This window comes from Pseudopodoces humilis, chromosome 1, assembly GCF_049639895.1.
Source record: "Pseudopodoces humilis isolate 2021_Gansu_Grassland_sample_001 chromosome 1, ASM4963989v1, whole genome shotgun sequence".
Classification (NCBI taxonomy): domain Eukaryota; kingdom Metazoa; phylum Chordata; class Aves; order Passeriformes; family Paridae; genus Pseudopodoces; species Pseudopodoces humilis.
The window spans coordinates 52,053,800-52,079,714 of NC_142200.1; the positions used below are offsets into that span (position 1 = coordinate 52,053,800).

The following is a 25,915-nucleotide window of genomic DNA, read 5'->3' on the forward strand; positions in this document are numbered from 1 at the left end:
AACTGAACAAGAATGGAAGTTATTAGTAAATACAAACAGGGAGTAAGAGAAATCATCTGGAGATGATTTTTTTAGAGTCTGGTAGTGCCATTGTGAAGAGTCAGGTTAAGGATTTTGGGGGTTGGGTGTTTGATTGCTGAGTTTTCTGTTGGTTTTATTTAGCAAGGAATGAAGAAATGCAGAACTCTGATCTTTATAAGCACAGCTAGTCCTCAGCACTGGCTACAAACTGAATACCCCGGACAAGAAGTGTTCAGCTAAATTAGAGGATGAGAAAACAAACAAGGCATTAATGCAGAATACATGTAAGATGTAACACTAGAGCATAAGCACAGGTATGTCACTGCTTTATCATGTGCGCACCATTTGAGTTTTATAGAAGAATTTTGCTATTGAAATTCTAAACTTTGCATTCTAAACTTTGACTCACAGTAATTAAGGAAATGAAATATATTTTTTTCAAGCTGCTTTCCTGTTTATCATTCATTCTTCACGAACACAATAGGGATAAAATTGAAGTGCTTAACAAATAAAAAGGCCCAGTAGATACACCCAAAATAGCTGTATTTGCTCTATTTCCCTTATTCCTCTTCACTGTAAAGCCAGGTAAGATCACAGATGGATAAAGTTCTATCATGAAGAAAAATAAAATTCAAAAGAATAATTTCCGTAAAGAATTTACCTTTAAGAACCAAGGGTCTAAACACTGAGATTAACTTTTTCCTTTTTGTCATCCTATTGGTTTCCAGTATGTTGCAATATACTGATGGAATCAGTCACTAGTTATCCTTTTAACCTGCCCTCTGACTCATCACCCTTCAAGGATTTTTGGTCCAGCAGATTGGTTCATTTTCCTTTGCCCCCATAACCACCACTCCACCCTCCAACCAAGCTTCCCTTTTCTCTGCTGGGAGGGGGAGACAGGCCATTAATTTCTGAACAGCTGAATTCTCCACCTAATGAATCCTTAGCATGTAGCAAACAATGAGAAGCAGATTACCAAGACAACTGTATTCAACTAAGCAGGGGAAAAGCCCCATAGCTTTAGCTTAAGCAAATGAGTAAGAAACTCTGACAAATCTGATTTATCATCTTTGGTTCTGGTTGCTGCTTTTTGTATTTGTGAGCACAACCCTGTTACCCTGTTTTAACAGAGAGTTTTGTATTTTTCTGAATTCCATACCCAGAAACCAGCAATAAAAAAAAAAAAAAAAAATCAGGCAAGCTTTGTTCAGAAAAGTCCTGTTTTTATTGACTCAAACTGTATTTACACGACACATTCATATGTTCAATATTTTACAGAACTCTGTAAAAAACTGACTGGTAGAACTGCAAGAGCCAAACAGTTTCAGACTTAATTTAAGACACTGAACCATGAGTATATTTTAAGATATTTAAGCAAGTGTCCAGTTTCACTGTCAACTTACATGGCAGTTCTCTGTAGACAAACTCTAAAATCAAAATGAGGTGAAGGGGAAAAGACCAGATGAACGAGCTGATAGTTTTGCAAAGCTAGTACTTTGTACAACCAGACTTTCACATTTGACAATGCATTTTGTATGATTCTTCTTTTTGGAAACAGGTCACATACAGGTATAGTTTAGATAAATAATCGAAAAACCCTTTGATTTTTTAAGCTTACAGACATTTGGAAAAAAGGAAAAAAAAACAAAAAAAAAAAACCAGTGCTACAAAGTTTGTGCATGAATCTGAACTGTTTCAATGCTTGAGAGGCTCGGTTCTAGCGTTCCACCGCAGCTCAAATTCCTTGTATGCTTCTCCAGCTGGTAAATGCAAGATGATCACCTTTTACCAGTGAACTGATGATTTCACACATTTACATCAGAAGCAGAACATCCTTATTTCATCCCAAGAGATCACTCTTCCACCCATTCCTAATACAGTTTGGTTGAATAAATATTTTTTGTTTTGAAGTACAAACTAGGTGAGTTTGTTTCTCTTCCAGAGTCCAAGTCACTGTGGGCACACACTTCACAGTTAAAATGGCATCCCACCTCTGATCTGCCTAGCGACCTGTTCATCTGTGGTCTCCTCTTTTTCTTTTTCACGCTCTTTGTTCCAGTCTTTAAGGCCTTCTGGCAGTGAAGTATCCTCATCCAAACTTCCTGTACCTTCCACAAATTCTTCATAAGTAGACTTTTCTGCAAATGGTCTTGGGCCAAGCAAGTCTAGCATGTCGCTTTTATCAAGCACTTCCTTCTCCAGTAGCCGCAGGGCAACCTGGAATAGCACAAGTTATGTAATACATATTAATTAATACCTAAAATACCCAAGATGGCTGTCCTATTTGGAAGAGTTTGTTAAGACAGTTAATTTGGCATTAATTAATTTTGATAGAAAAAGCTGCTTTTTCAGAATTCACCAGATACAAGACTTTTCTCCTCCTTGAGCATTTAGGGAGCACAAATACAATTTTATTTTTAATCCTGCTTTTAAGATTAAGAAAAGTGCCCTCACTGTGGGTCACTGTTGATTTTATTGCTGCTTCAGAACAGCAGCTTTTCGCTTCTGCCAAAAGGCTCCTTCCTGATGCAAGACATTAAGCGACAGATTAAAACAAGTGTTCCCTTCAGTGGGGATGGTTCAGTCAGGCTGCTGTTGTGCTAAGAGCTCAAGAGCACCATAAAATACCAATGTGTGAACACTGCACCAGAGTAGTTTGCAGCCTTGGGTCAGTGAGCTCATTGTTCAGCAGAAACCACATTTGGTGATCTGTTTTGGGATGCTGACCTGCTACAACAGGATTTATGGAGTTCATACAAACTTGTCTCCTTGTCAATAAGCCCACTGTATGTCTATCCTAGAAAATTATCCTTTTGCTGTATCAGGGTCTGTGGCATGAAGAAAGAATATGCACAAGCTGAATCTCAGCTGCAGTGAGGTAGATCACAAGCAGCCAAGGGACAGGAACAGAAGAAGATATTTTTATTAATGCTCAAAAGGAATTCAGAGAAAGGAAGTTGTATGAACTTCCCTGCTTACAAGAGCTTCTTTTAGCCGAAAAGTTTGGGATCCTGGTATTTCATCTTTGGGTTTTTAAGTTTGCCTATCACATCTACTAAACCCTTTGTCAGTAGGCAGACTCTTCCCTCCAACTTTCCAAATGAATACTGACCACATAAGCAGGGAGGGAAGTTAAATCATGCTTGTGAGATGCGCAAAGGTGTTCCAACACAAAAGAATATTTCTGTTAAGTCTTGTGACACATCCTCAAGATTACATCAAATGCATTTTGAGCAAACTTCCTCATATACTTATACAGTCCCTATCTTAAAACTAATTCAGTTCAGATTTTGGCTTATCAGCTGGGACTTAGTGGCTAAAAATAGTGTAATTCTCACCTTCTCCACATCTGCTTTCTTCTCAGTCAGCAGATTTAATGTCCTTTCATAGGCAATGTTAATTAGTGACCGCACTTCTTCGTCTATCAACCTGGCAGTGGCCTCACTGTAAGGTTTCTCTAAGACCATGTCTCCTTGACGAGGGAGATCAAAGGAAATCTGCCCCACTTTTTCATTCATACCAAACTGAACAATCTGAAGAAAAAAAAAAAATCAAATAAACAAAGGAGAGACAGCAAGATTTTAGGGTATGTTGATGTAAAATATAGCCAACAAAAAGGAAAGGAAGAAATAATTTTGCTTTAATCCAATCTTTTCCTGTAACATGAACTCTTCCCTGAAAACTCAAAGTCTACTGAAGTTAACACACATGTATTTACTTTCACTTCTTCCTTTATACTGATTAAAGTGAAGGACACAAATAACACCATTTTAAAGTGGTTACTAATGGTACGCATAGTGCTTTGCTGTTTAAATTCTAAGATACTACACAAAAAACACTTCAGCCTTCCTTAACAGTAAAACCCTTCCTCCTTTACCAGAAATAGAAGTATTTTGCCAATTCAAAATATTTCTAAAGTTTAATGTATTCTACTCACACATAAAGATAAGCTGACTTAAGTACTAAAGTAGAGGGTCTTGAAGATTTTTTTCTACCAAGTCCAAAAATCATATGCTATTCCTGATCCCAAGACACTCCTCTGCAAATGTGAAAACAATTCTTATCTTGCTTGACTCAGTACTGAATACTGACTTGTCCGGTTGCCAAATGTGGATGTTTTAAGTTGGATTTTGCTCCAGCAGAGGCAGAAGCAAGTTCAAACAGCTATTTATTTATTCACTCCATGGCTACTATCAATTTGATGGTTACTAAAGCAGCACTTCTCAGTCTAGCAAGATCCACATAGGTACGACAACGAATGTTCAGAATTCAAAGAGATCTCACCATTAGAACCAAGCATCTTAATCTGTTTTCTTCTTAAGAAAAGTTTGATACTTTTTTTTTTGGTTAAGTCAATAAGTAAACTTATTTTTTTAAATTTAAAACTGAACAAGAGTCACTGAAGATTTCATGGAATTAACAGGATATTATCACACATTTACTTCCAGAACTGAGGCAACAAGAAGCATGCCCGAGATCAGGAAGTAGGTGGGGTTTGGGGATAAGCTGCAGGGGAAGGTAAGTGTACTCCAAAATGTCTCTTGCTCCTTGTGAGCACCTTAGGAGATGACACGTTTTGTGCTGATGCAGGAAATGTAGTAACACACCTATATGTAGCCCACAGTCACACTTAGGTGAGTCACCGCATTGATAACATTTTAAACTACTCATCTACATTAGTTAATATGATACAAACATAAACCGATGTCTTAACTCCCACAGCCTTAACTGACATCAAATAGTGCTTTCATAAAAGGTTGTCTGAATTTCAAGTGTCAATCCAAATGGTATCTTGACACTGGGCAATTGCAAATGTAGGATGATATTATCAAATCTAAGCACTAAATTCCATTTTAAAATAAGTATAACAATTTCCACATGTAATTGAATCCAACTGGATCAAACCACAACATGTATGCCCAGCTGTGGGCAGATGCAGGGCAGTAATTGAAGCCTAATGCACAGACAGCTGTTATGAGACTGAAATAAAATATTTGAGTCATCAGCATCTCTAAACAACATCATGATGTTTATTCGTGCAGTGTTATCTGAAACAAGGCTTTTGAGGGACACATCTGATGAAACTGCATGATATCAAAATAATAGTTAGGTCAGAGATATAGAAAATGGTAAACAAAGAAGTGTCACTGAAGCCCATACCTGAGCATATGCACTCTGAGTAACTTTCTTCAAGTCATCTTGGGCACCAGTTGTAATTCTTCCAAAGAATATTTGTTCAGACACACGTCCTCCCAGAGTCATGCACATTCTGTCCAGTAGCTGCTCTTTGGTATAAAGATACTGTTCTTTGGGCAAATACTGAGCGTAACCCAGTCCTTTACCACGTGGAATAATAGATACCTACAAACAAAATTAACAGTGCTACAACTAAACAGTATTAAAAACCATAAAGCATTCTTCAGGTCAACCTACTTTTTAATACCACAATCTACACCATACTCACCCTTGAGGTTTATTTCAGACATTATTTCCGTTTACAGTTTTGCCCCCATTGTGTTTTATCCTTAAAAGCCCTGGCTAGCTCTAAACTGGAATAACAACTACTAGAATATCTGGAAAAGAAAGGTAAGACCACTGTCATATCTTCTCTAAAAACTGTGTGATATTTTAAAAATACCATTTTAATTAATGTCCACAACTCCTTGAATGTGATGTATTGGGCATTATGTACTCTGTAACAGACATAGCATTTCTCCATCTTCAGCATTCTGAACAATTTAAGGAATCTCCACATTCACTAATGACCTTTCTTCCAGCAGTAAACTGTATATTATTTTTAAGCCTGAGATGAGATTAAAAACACAGCTATGTAAAAGTACAAATGTTAAAGCAACTTTGGGAGGTTGGGGTGCTTTTTCCTCTGCATTCAACTTGTCACACTGTGAACCAAACAGAAAGCAAACAAACTAAAATGTAGCCTTACATATTCCTGAAGTATACCTGTGTAACCTGGTAAGAGTAACTTAAGCCACTGATGAATACCCAAAGCCTCAGAGAAAAAGCAGCCATCAAGGAAGGCAGACTCATGGGAAGAAAAGGTCTCTCACTTTCAAAGGACATTTATACTACAAACAATATAATAGCTAAGTCAGGAAACAGTAAGAAAGTTACAAGAAATAAACCAAAATGTACTCTAAAATTGACACACACTGCTTTTTAAATTATACTATAGACATTATATATATTTTTTATATATTAGATATATTTTTATATATGTATATATATATCTTCTTAACATTAAGGGGGAAAACACCACAAAGAGAAAGATGTCCGTGCTACTGTTACAAGTTCAAATTAGCCTTCTTACCTTTAACAGTGGGTCAGCATGTTCCAAAAACCACCCTGCAACTGCATGCCCTGCCTCATGATATGCTACTGTCTTTTTCTCCTCTGGCTGGAGTACTTGAGTTTTCTTCTCCAAACCTTTGTAAAATAAAATTAATTAATAGTTTCAGACATCTTTCGCTTCTGAAATCCTTTATCTCATTTGGAAAGATGGTGAGAAATACTTAGAGGCCATGCATATGATCTATTGAAAAAGTTTAAACACCCCCCTAAACCTGCAAGTTTTAGAAATCTGCATCTTCTAGGTTTCACTGTAACCTTGCTCTTCCTTAGACTTTCTAGTTTCAAAGTTCTTGAGAATATTTAATTGTTTAAATAAAACATTTGCACTTTAAAAATATTTTCTAGACTATTTCAGGCTAGCAGCAGTTAAAAGCATCCCTAAATCCAAAGTTTTTCCTTTTGCCATTTTGAAGAAATTAGAGAAGTGTCCTGATGAAATTTCTCTTTGTACCCCTTCCTCTATTACAGAAGTTAGCAACATAGAAAAGATACTTCCTTTCTAAATCTCAGGTGTGTTTAGGAGAGAAAAAAAAAAAAACAACCTTGAAGAGCAGGACAAAGATTCAAAAGCATGGCTTCCTATACAAATAAAAAAGGAAGTTGTCTATTACAATTTTTGAGAAACAATTGATGCAATACACCTACCTCCAATAACTCTTTCAATTGCTTGCTCAAAATGCTTTTGGTTTATAGCATCTGAGAGATGCCTCGCAGCAATTAAAGCAGCTTCATTACAAACATTAGCAATATCAGCACCTAAAAGCAGAGAAGGCAAGAATTACTGATCCTTTTCAACATTTTTCTGAGTTTAGCATGAAGATAACCTTATCTATAACTAGTTTGCTATAAACTCTCACTGAGCTTGAAAATTAAAGGTAATGTGCTCCAAAATAGCTTAATTATTTAAGATATATTTAAATACATGTACTACAGTTATAGGCTTTAGGATTTTTCTTATTATAGGTAGACAGCCACAAAATAAAGTTTATTACCACTGAAGTACTTGTTTGATACATCTCGCCTTCCTCTTCTGTCTTTGACAGATTATACTTAAAGTAGTATATATTTAGCTGCATACATTTCCTACATGTGAATTCTGTATAGCTCAAATAGCTTTAAAAGGTATCATTTCACGTTACTGATTTCAAGTCATCCATGTTTTGTTAAAAATATTTGCTATTGAGATAACTTAGTTTAAACATCATCACTGTAGCTGCCAGAAACATTGACAGTGAAATCTCAGAAAACCAGTTCTATATAGACCAAAAACCAGTGAAGAATTCACAAGTGTTGAATTAGGAATAGATGTGAGAACTCTCACCACTGGCTTATAATCAAATTAATTTAAAATCTGTATTGACCGGTAGTTGAATTCTGCACTGGTTTTTGATTTTTATATCCAGAAACAAATTCCCCTACAGAATATGTACACAAACTCCACAAAACCCAGGTCTTCTCCAAAAATGTTCAAGAATGCAACAAACAAAGGAAAGGACAAACAAAGGAAGAACACACACACACATACACAAATGATAACAATCAAAACCCTTTGAATTGCTTGTACTGAAGACAGAAGAAATTCCCTTTTCATGTCACCCTGACTGAAGCAGACAAAACTTGAAACCCTTAGGAATCTCCTACTTGTTCAAACAGGCATAGAGAATTTCAGGCTGTGCCAGTAAATGCAATTAAATCAAATGCCATCCAGAAGATCAGGTGCAAGAAAACCAGAATTAGTAGGGAAATCAAATATCTACAGCTTAAATAGTAAATGGAGAATAATAGTGGCATTAGGAGTCACTTACCAGAAAACCCAGGTGTTAGCGATGCAAGCTTTCTTGCTAGGTTATCTTTATTTAAGACAGTGTCTAATTTCAGAGGTCTAAGGTGAACTTTAAAAATGGATGCTCTTCCTTTTATATCTGGGGGTCCTTTAAAACAGAAGACACATGGTTTTAGTTTTCTCACACATGTACATTCAAATTGAGTGTGAGCAAGGAAGCCAGACTATAAATAGTTGCAGGGTCTTTCAGCAGTGTTCTACAAACACAGAATGATACAGGCACAAGATAAAACTTACCAATGTAAATCTGCCTATCAAAGCGTCCTGGTCTCATCAGAGCAGGGTCTAAAATATCTGGCCTGTTAGTACCTGCCAAAATGACTACATTTGTGGTTGTATTAAATCCTGTTAAAGAAGAGTGATAAAGAGAAAAGCTATGTAAATATAGTTTTCTGTGAAAAAAAACCACAAAAACAGAAATAAAAAGACTGTCCACTTTACAGGATCATGTAAGAACTGACAGTTTATACAAAGGATCTTAAAACTGAAAATATTTCTATTTATTGCTGCATTGTCCAGCTTTTTGCAACAAGCAGGAAAATGGCCTTGGGCTCTGCTTTGTGAAGTACTATATCAAATCCTGCTTTATCTTCAAAATACAATAACAGATTAACTGCTCAGAAAATTGCAGAACCAGCATGGCTAGCTGTATTTTTTTACAGACCGACAGGTCTCATTGTGAAGAATTTTTCTGCCTATTCAACTATGACAAAGAGTTAGGAGATACAGAATAAGGGTTCTTTTCCTCTGAATGAATTTTAGTAAAATATTAGGCTGCAGCAAAGTGAGTCACCATGCTTTATTTTAGGAAATGGAGACAATTTGAACTTAAGCTAAAATCCAAATCTTGGTCAGCAGGTCTGCACAAGCATATTAGTTCTTTCCAATATCCTTGTTATTGTAACATAATATTAGACATTAAATACTCACCATCCATTTCTACTAAGAGCTGATTGAGTGTGTTCTCTTGCTCACTTTGTCCTCCAAAGTTGCCCCTTCCTCTCTTCCTCCCTACTGCATCTATTTCATCAATGAAGAGAATGCACGGGGCATTTTTACGAGCCAGAGCAAATAAGTCTCTAACCTTAACAAAAGAAAAGACAATGTATCAGACTGGTTTGTAACTCTTTTGAGGTGGGGGGTGGGGAGGGAGGAAGAGGCACATCAGAAACAGGATTAGTATAACTGGGTATGGCTCTGAAAAAGCATTCCAAAGCATTCAGGCAGCCCTCATGATAAGTTACTCAACTCCCCTCCAAATATTCATTTGGAAGTTAAATTAACTTCAAGAAGTCTGGAAAAAACATCCAGGACATGACTAGATAGATTAAATTTTTTTTAGACTTTTGTATTTTAAGCAAGATACTAACTATTACAGTAGTTGCAGCACAATCTGACTTGAATTTTAGATGCAACATTGCAATGTTGCTCTGCTTCCAAATGTATCAGAAGGACCTCATTAAAACCAGTTCAGTCAGTTAACATATCTACAACTGAGGAATCAAACCGGAGCAAACAGGAAAAGAAAAATTAATGGAAGAATTTTGACCTGAGTGAGAATTAGATGCAGCTCAGAGCTTTACTATTCTATACATTAGTGATGTAATTACAGAAGGCTTCTCTGATGACAAAAATTGTACAGCAGACATGAATAGATGCAAATTTTGGACAGTAGGCTGCACTATAGAAAGTCACACAGATTTCTTGAAAAAAGTACAATGAAGGAACAAGATAAACAAGTGTCAGATGCTTAAAGTGAACTGTCTTTTCACTGGAATAAGCAGAAACCCAGAATCATACAACTATTTTTAGTGTATATACATTTATGGAAACTGAAAGTTTCCATAAATGCATATACACTAAAAAATCACCAAGGAAACCAAGGCTGTGCGAGCAGTTTTGTTCTAGCACATTCCAATTTACAAATGATAAATTTAGCATCACTAACAACTGCCTTATTAAATAAATTTAACAGGAACTGAAAGTAAAATACTCTTTCATGTTGTTTTCTATAAGCATCAGAGATTATCAACTGTGTTGAAACCTTGATTCCCAGCCAAAGTTGTGTCGACAGATTTCACTGGATAGTAAAAGCACTTTCATAGTCCAGTACAGAAAAGTTAAGTCACTTTGCTTTGGGGCATTTCAAGTATCTATTGACAACAGAAGTCTGAGTATCACTATTATTTTAGGATACCTAATATTTTTCCCAAATTTTAATTACCATAACAATTAATTACCATTAGTAACTTGTTTATACCACTTTACATGTTTTTAATAAGATTTCTTGATACAGTTAAGGCAGAAAAGCACCAAAAAAAAAAAATTAGACATATATCTGGTTATTTAAGACACCTGATCTCCAGAAACATGTCATTTGAGTAATATTTCAATCAGAAGCTTATCTGTGTGTTCTAGAGAACTCTTTACAGCTAAGAGTTTAAAACTACAAAGAGAAGAAAGTTCTTCGAAGAAACAGGATTTAGAGAAGGAGGCATTCCCATAGCAGTAATCAAATGAGCTACAGATTTTTGATCCAGCTAGTAAATTTACTTCAGATCAGAGCTTAAAGAGTGCTGTTCTGTGTTCTCAAGCACCTGAAAAGAGGCACATCCTTAATGGCCTGAAAGCAGATAGTGAACTGCCTTTTATTACTTTTATTATTAGTATAATTATATATAGTTATTTTTATTATTAAAGATACACTGATGATTTTTGTGTTTAGACGTGCATCTGGCATCACTTGTGAGAAATCTGCATAGAAGAAAGAACTTCAGCTTCAATCAAACTGTTTGTTTCCCAAACCTGACAATGTCCTTTCAACAGCCAATAATGAAAGAAAAGAGCAAGGCCAAACACTTACTCGTGCTGGACCCACACCAACAAACATCTCTAAGAACTCTGAGCCATTGACGGTGATAAATGGCACATTGGCTTCTCCAGCTGTAGCTTTAGCCAAAAGTGTTTTCCCAGTACCTGGAGGACCTGTCAGAATTGCCCCCTGCAAGAGAAACAGGTATATTTTCCTCATGATGAAAACATAATATTAAACCTATGAAATAATATGTTATGATATTGAGTCTGCTGTTTTTTCTTTCACCACAGTCAGAATCATACAAGGAAATAATTGAGGATCAATCCCTCCTTTAAATGAGCAAAAAGGAAAACCAAATTAGATACAATACTACCATGCTGTCCTAGAGTTACAGGAAGCAATAGTATTTTCTTTGACTGACATACTAAAAAAGAAAAAGAAAGATATGTCACCAGTGGACTCCCCAGCCAGCACAGCCAAAAGGCAATTCTGTAATAACTATTAGCAAGATTGATGCTATATGTGTATCATTTCTGGTCCACGTGAACAGATAACCTATTCCACAAGGCAAGTCTTCTGGCACCACAGTTACACTGCTGACACTTAATGCTTACTTATTTTTTTTCTGATTGGAAGAAGAGAGAAGCTGGAAATCATTGCATATGTAAACAACCCTAGCACAGTTTAGAATACTAAGGATTATTAGAAGAATAAAGTCTAAGTCATCATTCCCTTACCTTTGGAATTTTTGCTCCCAGATCCTCATATTGTTTGGGATTTTTCAGGAAGTTAACAAACTCCATTATCTCTAATTTGGCCTCCTCACAGCCAGCTACATCTTTGAATTTAACATCTATTTCATCCTTAAGGACTTTGGCTGTAGTTTCACCAACACTGAAAAGTCCACCCATTCCACGCCCTGCCCGACCCAAGCCTGCAGGACCTCTTCTTAATGTGTACAGCAATGACCCAATAATCAGAATTGTTGGCAACAAACTGAGGAGAAATGATCTATGGAGAAAAATAAAATAAAAAAAAATAGAAACATATCACAAAAATGCATTACTGCAAATAACACATATCAGATATTGGTTCCATCATCAGTTAATTCAGGACTAATACTCTATAATTTGTAATGTTTGTATTTCTGTAGGTTGTTCACACTGAGAAACCATCAAAATAAATTCAATAACAAATTGTTATACTGATACTTGCTTGTTTTTAAATCAAGCAACATTGCTGAGTTTTACAGAGGAAAAATTGCATTACCTAATAAACACAAGTAGCTTGTTTTTTCCAAAGTATCTATGTTATGCAAATGGTTATATTCTCAAAGTAAATTGCATTACATAGCATACAGACAGTGTATCCTACTACTTCAAGCAGAAATTTCTCTCCAAAATACACGCTCTTCTTCCCTCAGGTCTTCCAGCTTCTTACATTTTTTTTCTTCTTTCAATGTTTCCATTTACATTTTCAAGGCTACAGACTTACAGGGGAGAGGGGGTGGTTTCTTGCAGTGGGGTCTTTTGTTTCTGTTTTGGGTTTTTTTTTTTTAATTTATTATTCATTGTCCATTGTCCTCCAGCTTTCTAGCACAGCTCTGTGCTAAAGCCAAAAACCCTAACATAGTCCTCTTTATCATAGTATCTGAGCACTGTATAGATTTTCCTGTGAAAAGGAACGGCTTCAACAAACAACTCACATGACATTCTATCCACACTCGGCAAAAACAAAAATGCAGAAAAGAAGCACAATCATAAATGATCACAGGATTTCCAAACTTTACTGATAACCCACACTCCTGGGATAAAGAGGAAAAGAAGGATTTTTCCCTCTGCTGTGGTATGCAGCAGATTCTGTTCCAACAGAACATCAGTACTTTGATTATATATAGCTGCTGCTCTCTCCTATTTACTGTGGCATTCCTGGGGCAGAGCAATATACATAAATATCTATATGAAGAACAGACACTGAGGAGGAAACGACCAGAGCTGTGGTCCGAAAGGGGGATTCAGGAAGTAAAGGTCTGCACAAGGCTGAAGAAGGCATAGGAACTGACCCACTTTTCCCAGTCTGTTGTGAGAAGCCTCAGGCTGACATGCAGTCTTTTTGCACAAGTGCTGCATTGCTCTGACTATCACTTTTCCCCAGGTTTGTTTAAACAAAGGCTCAACAGGTTTATTTATGGATCATCCTTAAGAGCATGCTCCATTATAAAGAAACAGAGAAATGAGGGCAGCAGTATGTAGAACAGGGAAATAAAAACCTCTGTCTGAAGCTGCACAATTGCCCAGAGTTAAGGCCACCATTTTTCCTGCTGCCACCAAGACCAACACGCAGCAGCAGCTTGGTAAAACACGCTGCAGAAAAACCAAGACATTCCCCTCCATTCCCCCAAATCAAAACAAATACCCCCAAGTACCAAGAATGTAAACACAAGAGAGCTGGTAAATGAGCCATTTTTGTTAGTCATATGAGCTACTACACCCAAAGTTAAAATTCCTGATGATACAAAATCTATTTAGACATCAGCAGGAGTAACTTTTAAACTGTTCACTTAGAACCAAAAAGAAACAAGATTACATTTGTATTCTAAGCCATTTGGAAAAATACATCAGAGAAGCACATTTATTGTCTTCTAAATAAGGTCAATAAAATTCAGCTACATAAGGCTAACACAAAGAACACAAACTTACTATCAGAGCCATTATTCCCTAATTGGAAGCAACAGTGCTGTAAATCTAACATCAGTACTATTTTTCTTAACAACTAAGCGCATGATGCATCTTCCAGTTTCTGCTGACAGGCAGGTTAGTGTGATCACCCATTTCTTAATCTACTTAATCACCCATTTCTTGCTTTTTCCAAGGCCTCAGAATTTTTATGCTTAGTTTTTGGCCAAAAATTGATGCCCAGAATATCTCAGCCAATATATTGAGGTTCTATGATATAATCTGTCTGTTCAAAAATCTACGTGAGTGTTATCCCTGGAGCTCTGCTGCTGTGCCTGGCTAACTCTTGCTCTAGTAAAAGGCACTGGGAGGAAGGGCTTAAATGAAGAAAGGAGTTATAGTAAAACCTTTATATAATAAGCAGCTATATTTAGAGTAAGAGGATATGGATTTCTTTATAGACAAAGTACTGAACAGCTTCTCTTACACTTAATACTCAAAAATATACCCAAGCTGATCGTTATTCTGATAATACTGCCACCTAGTGAAGCATAAGGTATGTGTATTACAAACCTACTTCACTACTGTAAATACAACCTTTTTTTTTACCAGAGACTTTTTAAAGCAACTTCTTACCCATCACTCTCTGTTGAGTAGACTACAGGCAATCTGTTCTCCACTTCTATTCCCAGATCTTGCTGCACAGTCTCAAGATTCCGTTCAAAAGTGTCCACACTACCGATATTAAACCAGACGTACTGCTGGGAAAAAAGCAGAGATCACAAAGTGCCCTGTTTTACTTCACATTCACTACAAGTCAGCTTCTTCTAGTCTGGTAATTCCTTGTGCAAGTGCTAGATTTGCACTAAGTTCAAGTTGCCTTGTCAAGTGTGTAACTGGTGCAAGAGGCACACAACTAATCTGAAGCCTCCCAGCCTGAAAATGCTATCTGTCACTGCTTCTTAAGAAATGATAAATCCCAATAGTTTTAGGGCACTTTAAACAGATGGAAATCCTGGAATTTCCTCCAGAAAAAAGCAGAAGGGAGTAATAAACAGATCTTTACAGGGGAGCTATATAGTCAGAGCACTGAACCCAGAAACAAAGGAGTCACACAACTTACTGTTTCATTTGAAGGTCTCAGCCCTTCTGATTAAGGTTTTTGCTTAAGAAAAACTTTAGAGGTTTATACTAGCTTTAAAGTCAGCTGTCTTCACAAAAAACAAAACAAAACAAAAAAACAAAACACCAGCATAAAATTTATCACAGACCAGAAAGAAAAATCCAGACATTACTTTCAAGATGTGTTGAGATGTGGTCTTTCAACAAAGTCTCCCCTTTTGCACCATGACCTGCCTGATTAGTCCCTCCTTACCATAACATTGAAAAAGAAAAAACAGAGCAGTTAACTGATTGGGAAATGAAGGCAACTGGTTGTATGTGGGCTAAAGAGTAGGTGTATAAATAAGCCACACTGAAACCCACTGATTAAGTAATTACTGCAGATTTCACTTTACCCAGGAGGGACTTGCAGACCTTGTTTCAGAAAGACAGTTAAGAAAGGCTCCACCACCTAAAAAGAAGCAACCTGATAAAGCTTTTCTAATGCTTCTTTGAATTTTCCATTAAAATTTTATTTATTTTTTAATAGGTCCCTGCCACTGGGCATCATTCTTAGGAAAATTTTCACCTGCATCAGTCTATTCATCTCTGTGCTACTAGAAGAGCAACTCCATTAAATAAATACTTTGGAAACAAACACTTCTCTTTGTTTTCTCAAGTATCTGGCTAAAAGCAGCCTGGAACAGAAAAGGTTCCCAAGTATGTGGACTTAAGTCTGGGATTTTCTTAAGCAGATGGAAAACAGCAGTTAAAAATACAGAACCTTAAGCAATTTCTTGCTCTTCCTGTTTAAGTATCTGTATGAAAAAGCATAGTGCTGGAAAGGAACTACTTGTCATAGTTTAAAAGTATATATGGCAAAACAACCAATACAGTAAAGTGAAAAACACACAATGTAAGATAATGTAACAAGAAAATATGTTTTAGATTAAGAAATTATTAATGATCCAGACCAAGTTTCTGCCTCAAACTTTATAGATAAAGACTGTTCTGCTCCTTCTAATATCTCATGTGCATGTATTAAAAAGTGTTTACCCATTCATGGGGAGACTTTCCAGGAACAAAGATGACTCTAACAAAGCGTTTGTTCACCACTTCAAGTCGGTCCACCTGTAGGAGGAGAAAAGAACAAAACCTCAGTGAAGAGTGTACAATTACTATGCTTCCACCACAGCTTCAGATAACAAATGTGAATATTTCTGTTTTCCAATTAGAAAACTACAATTAATCATGTACAGCAGGACAGTTCCACGGTCTAGAGTTTGTCATTAGGAATCATATACGTAATGAGGAAAAAAAGAATAATGGCACATCAAAATTTATATTGAAACACTAATGTAGTGCCCTTCTCTCAAGGAAAAACTCAATGCATGCCTCAGTGAAAATCAGTTACAGTAAAATAAACAATAGTTAATTGTCTCAGTGTTCAAACACCAAAACTAGTAAGTTATATGATTCCAAACTCTTATAGCAGCTTTCAAAACAAACCAAACCGAGCAAAGCGAGGGAAATCTGAACTATGCTCTTACAACTGTTTTCTCTAATAGAAAGGGTTTCCTGTGCTACAATATTAAATACAGTAACATCAATCAGATAAGCAAGTAGGTAGCTGAGGTAACAGATAACATATAAACCTAGGAACTGTGCTATGGGTTTAGCAGATTTATATCATTAAGATCTTCTTTACAAGTCTCCTCCAATGGTTAGTTTCTTGGATTTGACAGGGCCTTTTCAGAAGTCAGCCAAAGGTTTTTCCACATTTTCTTCCTCTTTCCATAAAATAACCGTTTTTAACATCTTTCAAACATTTAACACTAGCAATCTAGTTTTAGAAGTTGGGCCTGAACTGCTCACAGGTTAGTAAGGCTATTCCCTGAACTCATATGAACATATGGCCATTTCTGGTAGAACTGAAGCAAAACATGAGCTAAGAAGTCACTCTAGAACTAACCTGATTTCACACAACACTACCTGAACACCTTTGTTTTGAAAAGCACACAACTCCAGCAGTGCAGTCTTCTCCCCACTACTATGGCAGCCAACAGCACTTGATAGCTACACATTTAGCCTGTCTGAATATCCACACTACATCTTACAAAGACACAAGAAACTTTGTTTTGTGCAACAGCATACTTTCACAATGCTTTTTTTGCATGGAGGCTTCAGGCTTTGTTTAATATAGCAGCTAAACTACGCCTCTTACAAAGTTAAGTGTCTTATTGCTTCAGAAATTTAATCAGTATGGGTTTTTCTCACAAGATGTACAAAATCACTAACTTAGAACAGGACCAATTATAAGACAGTCTAGGCAGAAGGGTAGAAGCATACAGAGCAGCTCTGATCAGTTAGATCAGCTAAAAAAGAAAGGTATGAGACACCCTGCTCAGCAGCTTACCAAAGTAATGGAAGGTTAATTTAGTGTTAACAGAAAATCCCTCTAGGTCTGAAACATAGAGGACTAAGCAAACCAATGCCTTCCTAACCTGTAGGCAAAGCTGCAAGCAGGGAGGAAACAGAGCAAAGAACTAGTGGCTTCTGAAGTGGAAAAAGCCTGTGCAAGATAATCTCCCGAACTTTAGGGCATCACCAAACTATTACTCCAAGTATGGAAAGCTGCCAAGTTCTACAGAGAGATAGGATACTGATGATAAAATCGATTGCTCCAGTAGTGGCTCCTACTGGAGCAGAAGCTCCTAGTGGAGAGAAGAAAACAAAGAGAGGAGGCTACTTTACAACACAGGCTGATGAAGAGATGCCAATGTATTGTCCCTGAAAGGACTCTTCCATTCCCCACCCATCCCTTTCTATTCTCACTGCTGCTTCTCAGATTCCCCAAGGAACTGAATTCAGGCATGAAACAAGCAGAAAACCTCTTCTCTCAGACAGATGGGCTCATGCAAGTGATAAGGTTAGGAGTAAACTTCTTCCAAAGGCAGCTGGCATGTCTCTTTAAGTCAGCTTACCTGTAGTGTAAAGCCATACCCAGAGAGTGTGGCTACCACTGCCCCTTCATACCAGCACCCACAAGAGCTATCCAACAGAAGTTTTGTCCCGAGTTGCTATTCCCTCTCCTCTCTTGAAATGAGATAAATCTTCACACATCCATCCAGAAAATCAGATCTAGGAACTGATTAAAATGAAAGCTAATTCCTTTCTCCCTTAAAAATTACACTGAGCCAATTCTCACTCTACAGACACACAAGCTTAAGTGGGGAGGCAGAAATCAGCATCTTCAGCACTCTGATGTCCAATCAATCACACTGATTCCCCTCCCCACTCACCAATCCTTTAGAAAGGTAGTTGTTGACAAAGTCTTTCCAGGTGATTTCTCTCCCAGGGACTCTGAAGAAGAAGTAGTATACAACCATTGTCCAGAAAAAAGAACTTCCCACTACATACATCCGAAACTCCCTGACATCCCATGGAATGTCACCCTAGGAAATGAAGAAGACAAAAACAAAATTTAAAGTCTGTAATACAGTGAGCACATAAAAAGCAGGTTTTGGTATTTCTTTGTACCTTCTATTCTCTGCCCTCAAGGTTGCTACAGAGAATGTCAAACAAAGGCCTGCTTTGTTGTATGAATACATTTCAGCTATTTCATATAAAACTGAGTAATTACAGCAATAGAAAATCTTTAAGTGTTTTACAAATAGTAATGAGGTGTTTTGATCTATGAACTACTGCTTTTAGAAAAAAAAAAATCACATGACCTTTCTGCCTCCATTCTAAAACAATTATCCTTGGTCACCAGGAGTGCATACAAGACTGACAAAAAGTAAAGGAAAAAACTAACAAAAGAAAAAAAAAGCCAAAAACAAAAACAAGAAGCATGAAAAACATTAGATGCACCAAAAACATTCTTTATATTCCTATACTGTTAGGTGCCATCATCTTTGTGTTAGAAAATGCTAATGGCAATAAATTTCAAAGGGAAACTCACATAAGTATTCCATTAAGATCAAAACACATAAGAGCAAAGTACATTTAATGAGTATTGTGTGGTCAGAAAGTTTTCCAAATTGACACTGAAATGAAACATGAGGCCTTTAAAGGTCTAAGGCTACACTAAGAACACTGACTACTAGCAACCTCATTCACACAGCTTAAAATTCATTAACATTCCTGAACCAGAGGTAGATGCATCTGGACTTATGTACAAAACAGTTATTCATGAAAGACACTGAGTGGGGAGCCACCTAGAGCCAGTTGCTATGAAAGGCCTGGCATAGGAGGCTTGAGCAAGATTTGGACAACCAGAATATAGCTTTAAAAGGCAAAATCATGCAAGGTTATTTCACAAAGATAAAATAGTGACATAAAGATATTTAAAAGGAAAAACCTTCTGTAATCTGGTCCACCAGTTAGTTTCTTCTTTCTTGCCACCTTTTTTTCCACCACTGCCACCTCCTCCACTACTAGTGCCACTGGGTTGTCTGGAAGTAGCTTGCTTTGTTTCTTAAAAAAACAATGAATAAATAAATATATAAAATTTTGCATCTTATGCCAATCCAACATTACCTTTTATTAGTTACATTAAGGAAATGTTCTGAAAAATGTACTAGTTTGTAATACTACAATAATTAGATGATGTGAAAAACAGCATTTTCCATAGAAAACTAGATATATAGTCCATTAAGAGAGACAGTTATGACCAGAAGAGAGGACCATTAACTTATAATTGAGGGACAGCCCTCCATCAGAAGCATAAAAATAAATACTATTTCAGAAGATGAACATTATTTTGCTTTCATATCATGTATAATAAAAAATGTATCAATTTGCACTTCTCAACAAATCTGGTGCAGAAATATCTTCCCTGAAAAATAAAGAAAAAACCTAAAATCCAAACTCACAATTGTTATGCCAAAATCTTATGTAATGAATACACATTCCACAAAGAACCAAAGACAAGCAGCTTTTTGTACCTTTTGTTTCTCCAGGCGTACCTTTAGTTCCATTAGGTTTCTTCCCATTGGGAAAATACTTTTCAAATCCTATTAAGAAAGAGAAAAGAAGCTCATAACTGGTTTTTATTTTACAGTTCTTTGATCACAGTCATCACAAGCTGAACGTATACACCAGCAAAGAAGCTAGGAACATACAGACTGCAAAACCAGCTTTGTTCTTGTCTTTTTGTTGAAAAGCTCTACCATAAATAAATTTACTCCATAAATAAATTTACTGTGTTGACAGGAGAATTCCACATGTATTTAATAATCTGAAGTAAAGCTATCTTCTAACCAGAGATAGAGAAGCTTAGGTCAACAGAAAGCTTGTGAAGTTGAGCAAACCACACTGTTCTTTAATAGCTCCTAAAAATCCTATAAATCAAATGTTCCATCTCAAGATTAAAGGCTGGTTAGTGCAAGAGCTGACTTCCCTACAGACAATAAACCAAAATGGCATGTGAGTGTAGTCCTCAGCAAGGTATGTAAGCAGTCTGCTTCATTTCACAAATCAAAGTTACAGTCACCTTTGGGAGGTTGAGAGAAGAGCCTTCTGCAAGCAGCAATTACACTTGCCAAAACAGTGCTTCTATCAGCAGTAACTCCAGGGGTAACTTGGTCACAGAGCTGAAAGATGAAAAATAAATATAAAGCAACAAGAACCACAAAACAAGATACCAAAAAAATCTTCAAACTCTCTAGCAGAGCCTTGCAGCTAGTCAGACACTATTTTATATGTGGAACTTTACAACAGACCTTGTAGTAACTGCTGTGCACCAGACAGTAAGACAACAATGGAAAAAGAAAAGTTCATCAAATGAGTCTACTGTAAGATTTTTATTCTTATTGTTAAGAACAGAGTTTCATTTTACACATAAACAAAACATTCTTTAATAAAAGAGAAAAATCAAGCAGAAAACACTACAAGCTATGAACATTAAACACACATTGAATTCAATTCAATTAAACATTTCATCATACCAGCTGAATGACATTAAAGTGCAACATTAACTGTGGCTGTACAAGCATGATCCACACAGCACTGAATCATGTTTTGTCTGCAACCTTTCTTCAAATAGTTAAGAAGCTGTAGCTTCTGAATATGAGATCTACTTGGATCCAAAAGAACAGGATGTAGCAGACAATCCTTATATCCAGCTAAGAAACTAAAACAGACGAGGAATCTCAGTTCAAAAAGAAGATCTAAAGCCCTATGTGGGTAAACATCCAGTTATAAAACCACAACAAACCTAAGCCTGTTGCTCCTTGTTCTAAGGCTGTTTACTGTTATTCATCATTTAAGTGCAATGAGGGAAATTTTAATTTCTAATTCTTAACAAAATCCTGTTACCGTAGCTGAATATTTTAAAAAAGTGTAAACTGCAATTTTATTCAAGAGAAATCATACCTGATTTCTTAAGGAAGGACATACTTCAGATAAAATCCCCTTTTCATAAACTTTTCCAAAACTTCTGAGAAACAAAATATTATTCATGCCAAGATTTCCCCACATTTTCCTGACTTTCCTTCTGCCTCCACTCCCTTCTGCCACATAAAGGCAGTCAGTCTCCTGTTCTTTTTGATTGGGAGCTATATACCTAAAGAACCACAGACACAGAAATAGTAAAATGCAAAAACCAAACAACACTAACTGAAAAGCAGCAGGACCTGAAAACATGACTCAAAGTATCCTTGCAAGACAGCAAACATCCATCTGGGAACTAAAACCTCTAGGACTATTTCTGTGAAGGAAGCACAGTGCCAAGGTATAGCGGCTGTAAACAAAACCTATTTTTGCATATTGAAGAAACTTTCGATTACTTGACTGCACACTAGAACTACCCTAGGCAGGCTGCCATTCATTAACAGAATGCTAGAATTCTGCTGAAATCTTCTGTCTGGAGCTTCTCTCTCCACCCCTTATTAAATGATGAAATACATTAGACTTATTTCAAGCATCCCTGCAGTTCCACCTGCTGGAACCAAGAATACCAAAACGTTCTCATTCCTTGCTTTTGCTGTAGACTGAGCTAAGAATTCTTGGGCTGCTTGATCAAGCCATTAGTTTTGTGCCTCTGCATGTTTCTGAATAAAATCTGATACTGAAAATCCAAGAGGGTATTTTACTGATTATGAGCAGCATGTGTAGTGCAGATAGTCTAGAGAGAAGTTAATGTAGAGAACAGCTACTAAGTCCAATACACTATAACCTCTAACATAAGCAACTCCATCTGTACTCCTAGAAGTAGTTCTAGAACAAGTGTGATGCAGCCATGTGGGCAATAAAATAAAAAGAGCTTGCCATAGATCATGTATAGTTCAAATACAGGGAGGCAGTGAATGTTGCAGCAACTAACAAAACTCAAAGAAACAACGGGGTTTTCTCCTGTGTCAGTGGTTCCCCATAACACACAAAAATTAGGGACTGAGTTCTTCTGCAAACTCAGATTACTTTTTATTTGCAAATAGACTGCAAATAAACTAATTTTACTCCAACTAATACAAAACAACTTCTCATGTTTAAAAGAAAAGTTTAAGTAAGCCAAATCTAATTGCCTGGCTTGGCTAGACCAGCACAGGTTTACTACAGAATTAAGTTAATAGTTTAAGTGAAGGAGAGAGAAGGGTAAGCAGACAGAGCTTTGGGGCAGACCTGAATAATGGGACTGGCTTCTTGCTGGATTGTCTCTACAGATCCTAAATTCCACAAACACAGGCAGCTACCTGTCAAGTTAATATGCAGAAAGCTGAGTGCTTTGAAGTTGCTTTGTGAGAAAAAGGAACAACCGACTTCATGGCATGTTCAGTGTCACCTGACTGCCTCAAGAAGTGACAGCTGGGAGGGGATCCCATTATTGTCTTTAAGCATCTGAGGGGAGGGTGCCAGAAAGATGGATCTGGGCTCTTCTCAGTTGTGCTGAGCAATAGGACAAGAGGCAACAGGCAGAAATTGATGCAGGGGAAGCTCCATCTGAATGGGAGGAAGAACATCTTTACCGTGTGAGTGACTAAGCACTAGAACAGGCTGCTCAGAGAGCCTGTAGAGTCTCCCTCACTGGATATATTCAAGAATTCTCTAAAACATCAGCACAAAAAATAATCATCCTGATACAAGGGCTGTCCCTGGGTTGTCTGGTTATGGGAATGTCACAGAAAGCTGCCTAAACAGAGAGAAAGCAAACGGAGCACATTTTGACTGGATGCTGTTTTGGGCTTCTACCAAGAAACTCTTGCCAAGTGTTTCCCAGTCAGAGGCAAAAAATTTCACTGCATGTAAAACAAAACAAAAAAAAAAAAAAGATTTTTTTTTTCAGGCAAACCTTGTGCCATCAGCCCAAAAATCAAGACCTTTTTTAAATGTAAGTTCTAAATAAGCAAAATATACAAAGGTCAGTTTTAGAGGTAAAATAACCCATAAAATGTTAGTAGTCCAGAGAGCCACATAAACCCAAGACCACAAGCAGAACTACTTAAAAAGTTTACAAAACTTTGTAAGCACAAGCCACTTTTAGAAAACTGAGGCTACACAAAGCAGCAACAGAAAATCCACTTGCTTAGTTATACAGATAGGATAGAGAATCTGTTAATTCTAGAAAGCTGGAAGTTTATGGTTTTGTCCATTATCAAATTCCAAATCAAAGTAAAATTAAACCGAAAGTCTTAATTATCTAACAGCCACCAAAATATTACATATAAACATAATGGGAAGAGGGGACAACACACAACAAAAAGCTGGTAAAGACATTTAACTTAATGCAAGTTACTTTCTAGATAGGCAAATAGTGATAAGACAAGGGGAAATGCTTTTAAACTACAAGAGTAGAGATTTGGACTACAAACTAGGAAGAAAGTCTTTACTCTTAGAGGGTGGTGAACCACCACAACAGGCTGCTCAGAGAAGTTGTGGATGCCCAACCCTGGAAGTGTTCAACGTCAGACTGGATGGTGCCCTGAGCAACCTCGTCTGGTGGGAGGTGTCCCTGCCCATGGCAAGGGGGGCTGTAACAAAATGATACTTTGAGGCCCCTTCCAACCCAAGCCTTTCTAAGCTACTCATATTTTTTTAAAGAAAGACAAATTTAAAAAAGTAATGGCTTTTATGGAACAAAGATCCTCATTTTTCTGTCTAAACACACAGCCAGATGCTAGAATAAATACAAAGTCCACTTCCTAAGATTGATTCCAAATAGGAATTCATTAAATTATGTTTAAAGAAAAAAGAATTAGTTTCCTGATAGATCAGCAGCACTGCTGACAATGTTTTATTTATTGTTGTCAGCAAACCACATATTTGTGCTGACAACAAGGCTACTAACATCCTTCTGGTGTGTATTTGTCTCAGAATTATCACTATCCTAGAGATAACCTTCATACCTACAAAGGTGTGGCTGTTTACTAGTCTATGCTACAGGAAAACAAAGCAACCCCCTCAAGATGTCAATGAAAGAGAGAGGAATTAAGCATCTTCCTTATCCCAAGCAGCCACATAAGCCTATCATTCCTCCACTGTGTTAGGGCTGTCAACAAGGGTAATGCACACCTTGTAACAGCTGACAGTAAAGGCCATTTTACTAAGAATGAACACACAGACTGTAGGTGCATCACACAGACTGTCCATGGCATCACTGCACTGTGCAATCCCGGGATGCAAACAACCAGGCTCTTCTTTTCCAGAACACTGGCACCCAAAACAAACCACTCAGCCATTAATCTTTAACATTTCAGTCTCTCACACAGTCACAGACCCACCTAACACAAATCATCATCCTGAGAAAGCAATGGAAGAACTTTGGCATTACGTGGGACACAGCACTTGGGAAACCAGTGGGAACCTGGGAACCCTCCTCTACGAAGAGAGGCTGAGAAAGTTGGAGCTGCTCAGCCTGGAGGAGAGAAAGTTACATGGAGAGCTCACAGCAACCTTACAGTATCTGAAGGGGGTCTACAGAGAAGCCAGAGAGGGACTCTTTCTCAGGAACTGTAGTGATAAGACAAAGAGTAATGGGTACAAACTGAAAGAGGAGAAATTAAGTTAGATATTAGGAAGAAATTATTTACTGTGAGGATGGTGAGACACTGTAACAGGTTGCTCAGAGAGGCTGTAATTTAGTGTTCAAGGCCACATCGGATGGGCCTCTGAACAAACTGGTGTATTGGGAGGTGCCCCTATCCATGGCAGAGGAGTTGGGAAGAGAAAATCCTTGGTCCCGTCAACCTCCTAAAATACCGGTGGGATGCAGCAGCAGCTCTGGGCTGTCGCCTTGTCTTCCTTCGGCAAAGCGACTCCGCTGTAGCCGAAGGAGCCCGCAGGTTCTCCCACAGGGAGCCGGCTGCCACTTCCAGCCCGAGAGGCGCGGCACTCTAGCCCGCCCGCTCACCCACCGGCCCTGTTGCCCGCTGCCCGGAAGGGCCGGTACCGAGCAGGCCGGGGCTGCGTCCTCCGAACGGGGTGAGGACGAGCCAGGGAAGGCCGCGGGCAGCAGAGAGGCGCCCTCGGCTCAGAGCAGCGGAGTGCCTTTCCCCGCCCCGGGGCCGCCCGCCGCCGCCACCACTACGGCCCTCCCTCGACCCTCGACCCTAGACCCCAGACCCCCGACGCCCTCGCTCCTCACCTGCGCCAGGCAAGGCCTTGCCCCCCCGAGCAGGCCCCTCCCGCAGAGCAGCTGCTGCAGGGGGGCTCCGGGCAGCCCCCGGCGGCAGCCGCCGCCGCCCCGCGCCAGCAGCAGGTACCGGTGCGCCATGGCTGCCCGGACCCGCCGTCACCACCGGCCCGCGCCGCCTGACGTCACCGCGCCGCCGCGTGCATTTCCTCTACGTCCGAAGGGCACCCTCCGGCCCCGCCCCCCGGCGGAGGCCACGCCCCTCGAGGTCACGCACCGTCTTCTGGCCACGCCCATCGCCGTCACGACCGGAGCCCCGCCCTCCCTGGGGCGGACGGGTCTGTCAGAATCCCGGAGTCAATGGGGCTGGAAAAGGTCTGCGGGATCATCGGGTGCAGGCTATGACCCAACACCACTACGTCAACTAGACCATGGCACCAAGTGCCACGTCCGAGCTCTCCTTAAACACCTTCAGTGACAGCACCACCTCCCTGAGCAGCCCATTCCGATATTTAATC

At 38.3% G+C, this 25,915-nt stretch overlaps 1 protein-coding gene across 3 annotated transcripts; it reads right to left on the reverse strand.

The window, feature by feature from the left end:
- Nucleotides 1-1,226: 1,226 nt before the first annotated feature.
- On the reverse strand, nt 1,227-25,555 carry AFG3L2 (AFG3 like matrix AAA peptidase subunit 2). Of its 3 annotated transcripts, none has more exons than XM_014257602.2 (17): nt 25,410-25,555; nt 20,325-20,424; nt 19,798-19,845; nt 19,191-19,306; nt 18,130-18,282; nt 15,884-15,958; nt 14,363-14,487; nt 11,789-12,062; nt 11,100-11,237; nt 9,167-9,320; nt 8,474-8,581; nt 8,199-8,324; nt 7,039-7,149; nt 6,353-6,468; nt 5,185-5,385; nt 3,363-3,557; nt 1,227-2,241 (listed from the first exon to the last, which is right to left on the reverse strand). In XM_014257602.2, exons 1-17 carry the CDS (start codon nt 25,536-25,538, stop codon nt 1,999-2,001), a joined length of 2,412 nt encoding a protein of 803 aa, XP_014113077.1. In that variant the 5' UTR covers nt 25,539-25,555; the 3' UTR covers nt 1,227-1,998. The 3 variants fall into 3 exon arrangements, with proteins under 3 accessions (XP_014113077.1, XP_014113072.1, XP_087915922.1); XM_014257597.2 differs by having other exon boundaries at nt 14,363-14,484; nt 19,777-19,845; XM_088059796.1 differs by having other exon boundaries at nt 19,777-19,845.
- Between the last annotated feature and the right edge of the window lie 360 nt (nt 25,556-25,915).